At 37.6% G+C, this 8043-nt stretch overlaps 2 protein-coding genes across 2 annotated transcripts; both read left to right on the forward strand.

Moving 5' to 3' along the window:
* Window positions 1–876: 876 nt before the first annotated feature.
* On the forward strand, window positions 877–1335 carry LOC140816044 (uncharacterized). The gene has a single exon (XM_073175110.1). The coding sequence runs from the start codon at window positions 877–879 to the stop codon at window positions 1333–1335; it is 459 nt and encodes a 152-aa protein (XP_073031211.1).
* Window positions 1336–5270: 3935 nt separating this feature from the next.
* LOC140816045 (uncharacterized) lies at window positions 5271–5851 on the forward strand. Its single transcript, XM_073175111.1, has 2 exons — window positions 5271–5464; window positions 5632–5851. The coding sequence occupies exons 1-2, from the start codon at window positions 5271–5273 to the stop codon at window positions 5849–5851; spliced, it is 414 nt and encodes a 137-aa protein (XP_073031212.1).
* The last annotated feature ends 2192 nt before the right edge of the window (window positions 5852–8043 follow it).

An 8043-nucleotide genomic window follows, 5' to 3' on the forward strand; every position in this document is an offset into this window, starting at 1 on the left:
AGTTGCAAGAAGCATCGATATTTTCTAAGATCGATCTTCGTTCTGGATACCATCAGTTGAAAGTTAAAGAGTCGGATGTTCACAAGACAACATTTCGTAAGATATATGGGCACTACGAGTTTATGGTCATGCCATTTCGGTTAACCAATGCACCAGCGATCTTCATGGATCTCATGAATCGCGTATTTTAGCCGTATCTAGATCAGTTTATTATAGTCTTCATTGATGATATATTGATCTATTTAAAGAATAAAGAGGAGCATAGTCGTCATTTGAAGACAGCACTGCAAGACAGAAAGCTATATGCAAAATCAACAAGTGTGAGATTTGGCTTGATAGAGTGACTTTCTTAGGCCACATCATTTCCAGTAATGGCGTGGAAGTCAATCCAAGTAAGGTTGAGGCAGTGAAACAGTGGCCAATACCGAAGAGTGTTACCGAGATTCGTAGTTTCTTGGGACTAGCTGGCTATTATCGCAAGTTCATCAAGGGATTCTCATCTATTGCAGTACCTTGACTAAGAAGAATGCAAAGTTCATTTGGGGACCCGAGTGTCAAGACAGTTTTGATAAGCTAAATCAAGCATTGATTTAAGCACCGGTGTTATCTATGCCGTCGGGGCAAGGGGAGTATGTTTTATATACCGACGCTTCTAAACTTGGTTTGGGCGCAGTTCTGATGAAAATGATCGAGTCATAGCCTATGCGTCTAAACAGTTGAAAATTCACGAGAAAAACTACCCTACTCATGATCTTGAGCTTGCGGCAATAGTTTTTGCATTGATTATTTTGGAGATATTACCTTTATGGGGAGAAGTGCAAAATATTCACCGACCATAAAAGTCTGAAATACTTCTTCACCCAAAAGGAATTGAAAATGAGACAGCGTAGATGGCTTGAATTAGTAACGGACTATGATTGTGATATTAGCTACCATCCGGGAAAAGCTAATGTTGTGGCAGACGCATTGAGTAGAAAAGCAGCATTTATCACTCATCTATCACTCCAAAGACCGTTGCAGTCCGAGATTCAGCGGTTTGAGCTTACAGTTTATGCTAGAGGTGAGGCCCCTAATTTTGCCACATTATCATTACAGTCGACTTTGAGGGATAGGATTCGTGATGGGCAGTCTACTGATGAGCAATTACAAAAGTGGAGACCAAGAGATGAAGCCAAGGGCCGAAAATTATATTCAGAGGTGGATGATATAGTTCGTTATCTAGATTGGTTATGGGTTCCTAGTTACGACTATTTGAGAGATCTTATTATTAAGGAAGCTCATGACACACCTTATTCCATTCATCCGGGAAGCACGAAAATGTACAAAGACTTGTAGTTGTTATATTGGTGGCCAGGCATGAAGAGAGATATTCTGAGATTTGTATCCGAGTGTTTGACATGTCAACAAGTTAAAGCAGAACATCAAAGTCCAGGGAGAAAGCTTAAGTCACTTCCTATTCCCGAGTGGAAATGGGAAAATATCACAATGGACTTTGTGGTGGGATTGTCAAAGACTGTTAAGGGATTAATTGTAACGCCCGAAAAATCAGTCCACGTAAACCACATGCATGCAAAATTATTTTAATTGCTTAATTATTTTATTTAATTGGTTTTAGATACTAGGATGGTATTTATTATATGATTAAATATGAGATTGCATGATTAAATGATTATGTGACATGTTTTCATGAAATTAAGGATTTTACCCGAATATTCGATAATAGGCAGGGAAAAGGAGACCGAGGACGACCAAGACAAGAATATGTATTTTTATTTAAATAGTGGCAAGGCTTCCTAATATGATTTAAAAATGATTTAATTTTCTTAAAAATATTGGAGTTCGAATTATTTTACGAATCGAGCTCGATTTTTCCCGGGAAGCCGGTTTTGGGAAAATAAGGAGTTTTAAAATATCAAAAATATTATTTTTGAGAAAGTAATTTTATAAACTTTTATGTTTTAATTAATTAAGTGTTATTGGGCTCAATTTAATGATTTAAAGAAGGCCCAATTACCCTTAATCATACAAGCCCAAACCTTTAACTTGTTAATTAATTATAAATAAGTGATTTAGGTTTTGAAAACACCACAATTCCTTGCACAATCAGCCGTGAATCGCCCACAAGCACACACCAAGAATTTCGAATTTTTGGGGAGAAAAAGGCTAGGAGTTCTTGTCGTCCGGTCTTCTAACGTCGCACCCTCGCCGAAGATCGTATATTCGAGCGTTATAAACGCAAAGGCACGTTCTCTAAACTTCTTTTAACATCATACAAATCATAATATGCTTGATTTAATTGTTTATGCATGAAAAAAATAGGTATTCGATAATTTTTACGATAGAACGTTTATACGACGTTTATACGTTTTTATGAAAAAAGATTTTTAATCCAACGATGCGCTGCCAAGGTAGGATGATATATGATTGGAACATGATCAAAACATGATAAAATTGAAGGGAATATCAAGTTGGAACCACGTGAATTAATAACAAAAAGAACCGTAGGATTTTACCAATAAAGGGGCCGTGAGTTTTTGTGTTTTATGTGCTTGTGTGGTTCAAGTGTCTCGTCCATTTTGCATGGGGCTTGGGGGCTGGCCAGGGCTGGTTGGAGGCTTGTCCAGGGTCAGGTTCGAAGTCTAGGTAGGGTCCTAGGGTGGCTAGGGTTCAAGTTTAAGGCTTGGGGAAAGGAGTCCACCCGAAGTGGGACTCCTCCCATATTCACGCCCAAAAGCAGTTCAGGGAAGAAGAGAGGCTTTCGGCTCGGTCTGGGGGCAAGCTAGGTGGTTCATCAGGGTCATAGGGTGATGGGCAGGGGTCGGGCAAGGGTCTGGAGCGGCTGGGTGCGCTGTGGCTCGAGCCAAACGAGAGAACGCGAGGGAAGCTCCAAGGTGACGCGCAGCTGGTGTTCTCTGATTCATGTGCTTCGTGCTTGGGTTTCCAGGGTATGGGCTGGGTCTGGGAATGATCTAGGGATGGTGAGGGTCGTGTGGGTTCGGTTGTGGCTCGGCTGGAAGAGCCCTAGTGCCAATAGGTGTCCTTGGGCGAGAGGCAGCATGTGCGCATGTTTGTGCTTCAGTTTGCAGCAGTGTTTAAGCGACTTAGGGTCATGTTCTAGGGGCTGGGCTTGGTCAGTAGGGTTCCTAGGTGGGTTGGCTCGGGTTTGGCTCGAGGCGGCTTGGGAGTGGCTCGAGTAAATTGGGAGATGGCTCGGGTGGTTCGGTAAGGGGTCAATTTCGAAAATTAAAGAACAAAAATTGAATCTAAGGGTCCATGGGTGTGGCTCATGACTTGGAAGGGTAGAATAAATATTAAAAATGCTATGTTTAAAATTTGGGATCAAAATAACGAGTTTTGGATTTATTCGGAATTTAATCGCCGCACGAAACGTTAATTAACGAATTATTTGAAACGCCTAGTTTAAGGCTTTATAAAATTATGAAAAATTATATTTAAGCTTAAATAATTATTAAAAGCCTAAGTTTTCAATTTGAGAATTTTATATTAAGGTTTGGTTTAATTCGGGATTAAAACGCGTTAATAAGTCTTATTTAAAGATTCAATTAAAAGTCATCGATTTAAGCCAAATAAAAATATGATAAAATTCATGTAAGCTTAAATAATTATTTAGGATAATCCCATGTCATTAAAAGTGAGAAAAAGATAAATTTGATAATTTTTACGTCTAGGGGCAAAACAGTCTTTTTACACTTAGGAAAATAATAAAACGCTTGGCAGCGTCCCGAAGGATTATAATGCATGTAAAATGATATTTTATGATTTATTACGATGATTTTGATGATAATATGTATTTTTACGATTTATGGTAAAGTTGTGCAATTTATACTGTCTAAAATGCTATTTTTGGAAAGCTGTCGTATTTTATGCTGTTTAAAGAAAAAGAAAAATATTTTGAGGGATGTGAATTGACTGTGACAAAAGATATGATATATGATATATGATTTGTGGGGGATCCGTTTATGTTGAGGACGGTGAACTTACAATTTTGTGGGAATGTCGTGAGAGGAAAAAGCCCCAGAGGGAGCCCATTTACGGGAGAAGGCCCCAGAGGGAGCCCATTTATGGGAAAAGGCCCCAGAGGGAGCCCGTCTATGGGAGAAGGCCCCCGAGGGAGCCTCAACGATCGTATTTCCATGGTGGAGCCTAGTGCACACCCCCATGGGCCATGTGGAGCTAAGACTGCAGTCGACCAAAGGATAAAAGCTAGTCACTTTCAAAGATCAAACTTCACCAAATGATAGATGATTGAAAGCTTATGATAAAAATGATTTTTATGATATATGATTTATGATGATGATTAAAGCTATTTTTAAAGTGATTTATTTATGCTTAAAGTTATTTTAAAATGATTTTTACTATTTATGATTTAAATATGCTTAAATTATTTTTAATGGTTTATTTATGTTTAAAAGATTATTTTAAATAAAAATATGATTTTTAAAGGTATGTGTATGTATATGTATTATTTGTTATCCATGTTTAGAACGTGTTGAGTCTTTAGACTCACTAGGTTTGTATGATACAGGATTTGATGATTTTGGAGGCGGTGATGATTGAGTCGATCGAGTGCAGCAGTACACACCCGAGGGCCTTTATGTTTCCGCACTAGCTAGATAGATTTATGATATAAAGATTTTGATAATGATTTTTATTAGAGATATTTTTATGCTTTATTTTTATTTTTAGCCGATCTATTCGAATGTCGATTTAGGAATTTTGGTTAGCCGATGAGTTAGGATTTTAATTCATGCTCTTGAGATTTAAATTGATAAATTATTATGATTCATGATTATGTTAAATTATTTTATTCAGTAATTTAGAGTTTATGATTTAAGATTATAAATAAATAAAAAAAAATCGAGGTCGTGTCATTAATGTTATGTGGGCGCTAGTTGATCGTATTACGAAATCATCGCATTTTCTACCTATTAAGACGACCTTCACCATGATTCAGTATGCAGAGTTATAAATTCGAGAGATACTTCGTCTGCATGGGATTCTATGTCTATTTTTTCTGATATAGATCCGAGATTTACGTCATCTTTTTGGAAGAGTCTGCATGTAGCGACGGGGACCAAGTTATTGTTCAGTACCGCGTTCTATCCTCAAACCGATGGTCAGTCTGAAAGAGTATACAAATTTTGGAAGATCTACTGCGAGCTTGTGTTATTGATTTCCAAGGCAGTTGGGAACCAAAATTACCTCTAGTGGAGTTCACTTACAATAATAGCTATCAATCATCAATCGGGATGGCTCTTTTTGAGGCACTTTATGGAAGAAAATGTAGATCTCCTATTCATTGGAACGAGATTGGTGAAAGCAGAGAGATTGGTCCAGATGTGATTGAAGAGACTGCCGAGCTTGTAGTCAAAATTCATGATATAATGAAGACTGCACAAAGCCGACAAAAGAGTTACGATGACAAGAGACAAAGTGACTTAGAGTTTGCAGTAGGAAACCATGTATTTGTGAAAATAGCACTTATGAAGGGTGTTATGCGCTTTGACAAGAAAGAAAAGCTTAGTCCAAGATTTATTGGTCTGTTTGAAATTTTGGAGATGATTGGGACACTAGCTTATAGAGTGGCATTGCCACCAATGCTATATGCAGTCACAATGTGTTCCATATTTCGACGCTGCGGAAGTACATGTCGAACCCATCACATGTGCTAAATTATGAACCTCTACAATTGACTCCAAATATGACATATGAAGAAAGACCCGTCCAAAGCTTAGCAAGACAAGAAAGGAGACTGCGAAACAAAGTAATTTCGATGGTCAAGGTCAAGTGGTTGAATCACTTGGAAAAAGAAGCTACTTGGGAAACCTAGAGGGACTTGAAGAATTGCTATCCAGAATTATTCGGTAAGTTCTAATTTCGAGGACAAAATTTTATTTAAGGGAGAGGAATTGTAAGGTCCAAAATTAAGACGACATAATCCAACTACATGCAAATCTAGGGAATATGAAAAATGAGTAATTAACTGATTTAAATGCTTAATTGATTATGTGACATGCATGATTATATGTTAAATAGGACTTAATCGTCATTATGCATAAAAATTGTATTTTTAAGGGATATTCAAGTTGCGATCGAGGAACGAAGACCGATGGCTGAAAAATGTCAAATTTTTTTATTAAATAATTATTTTTAATTGATTAAAATATGATTGATGGTTTTTTCATAGTTTTGAAAATAAGGAATTTTGAGGTGATTTTATACGTCGGGACGTAAATTTTATCGGTGTTGGTTTTTCAACAAAAAATACAAACGTTTTTTCAAACCGGCTAATAAATTCACAAACTTATTTTTTAAAAAATTAATATAATATTTTAATTAATTCTTAATCAAGCACTAGTGGGCCTAATTTGGGGGCTTAATGGGCTTAAGCTTAATCAAGGAATTAATTAGTATAAAATATGTAAATTACCCCAAACCCTACACCATAACACACGCCCACTTTTCTGAGAATTCACACCATATTCACGACACACACACACACGCCAAGTTGAGGGAGAAATTTGAACAAGCTCAAGGGAAAAAAGTTCAAGCCAAGGTCTTGCCGCAGTTCTTCGCAGTCGTCAACGAGAATTCGTGCGTTAAATACACAAAGGAACACATAATATTTCCTTCAAAACATCATCACACCATAGTATATTTTTGTGCATGAAAAATATGAAAAACAAGTGACACTTTTGAGTATTTTCGTTTTTGCACATATCATGAAACTTCAAGCATAGATTTGATTACCAAAATCATGTTTTTTTAAATTGATTAAGGGCTGCCATGATATAGGAATAGATCAAGCTTATTTTCACGTGAGTTTGGAGTCCTAAAACCCGCACACAACACACTGGAAATAATCGAACATAAGCTTGAACCAACCTTGGGCAAAAAACGATAATATGTTTTGGTGTTGAGGCATAGGGGCTTGGTTGGGTCTTGGCTTGGGTCAGGGCTTAGCTAGGGTTCTTGAAGGGTCAGGGGTAGAGCCCTAGTCGTGCTAGGACTCGAGTCATGGGCTGGGGAAGGAGTCTTAGCTTTCTAGGACTCTTACACGAGAGATGAGAAGTATTGTGCATAGGGTTCAGATCTTGCGCAGGGTTAAGTGGCTCGGTCCGGGGACTTTGGGCTGGTCTAGGGTGTGACCTTAGGGTCCTAGGTGAGTGCAAAACATTATGGTTAAGGGTTGGCTCGGTCGGCTAGGGTCCTAGGCACCAAAAATGTAAGGATCATGCACTTAGAGTTCTCAGCCAGCTTAGGTGTGTGGTTGGGGAGCTTCGGTTCGAGTCTAGGGCTTGGTACGTGGGTTCCAAGGGTTCAAGAGGGTGTCCTAAGGGGCTGGTCAGGGTTTGGTTTGACATTGTTTGAGGGTGGCCCGAGAAAATCGAAAGATGGCTCGGTGTGAACTTTCAAGGGTCAAGTTAGGGTTTTTAGAATTAAAATAAATCGAAATACGGTTCGCGTGGGTCGAGTTGTGGTTCACAAGGGATAAAATAATATAAAAAGACTAAGTTTTAAATTTAGGAATTTTATATTAAAGTTTGTGATTTTTCGGGATTAAAACGCCGTCAAAACGTCTAATTACGAATTGTTTAAAAAGTCTAGTATTCAAGATAAATACAATTTTGGGAAATTTAATTTAGGTTTAAATAATTATTTGGGACATGTTAGAGTCAATGAAATCAAGAAAAAGTAAAAAACGTGAGAATTTACGCCGAGAGGTAAAACAGTCTTTTTACACCTAAAATTAGAAAACGGCACGACAGAGCCTTAAATGCTGTTTTATGTGTTAGTATGATTATTTTAAATGTTCATGGATATGTTCATTCTAAAATATTTATGGATTTTATGATATAACGTGAACATTTAAAAGACATGTTGTAGGGTTGGTTTCAAAATAAAATGACATTATGCTTGTTTTTATTAAGTGATGGGAATACGACATGTTGAAGGACGTGAAGGGATTATGACTAATACGATGACATGTGGGAAATATCGTGAGGGTTATGGTCCAGTGGG

Source organism: Primulina eburnea, chromosome 16 (genome assembly GCF_022965805.1).
Source record: "Primulina eburnea isolate SZY01 chromosome 16, ASM2296580v1, whole genome shotgun sequence".
Taxonomy (NCBI): Eukaryota; Viridiplantae; Streptophyta; class Magnoliopsida; order Lamiales; family Gesneriaceae; genus Primulina; species Primulina eburnea.

Bases quoted from the DNA above. Each gene is read 5' to 3' on its own strand.
- LOC140816044 (XM_073175110.1), top strand. From the start codon at position 877: ATGAGACAGCGTAGATGGCTTGAATTAGTAACGGACTATGATTGTGAT.
- LOC140816045 (XM_073175111.1), top strand. From the start codon at position 5,271: ATGGCTCTTTTTGAGGCACTTTATGGAAGAAAATGTAGATCTCCTATT. The intron at 5,465-5,631 runs GTTTGCAGTAGG...TGCTATATGCAG, and splicing joins AAGAGACAAAGTGACTTAGA to TCACAATGTGTTCCATATTT.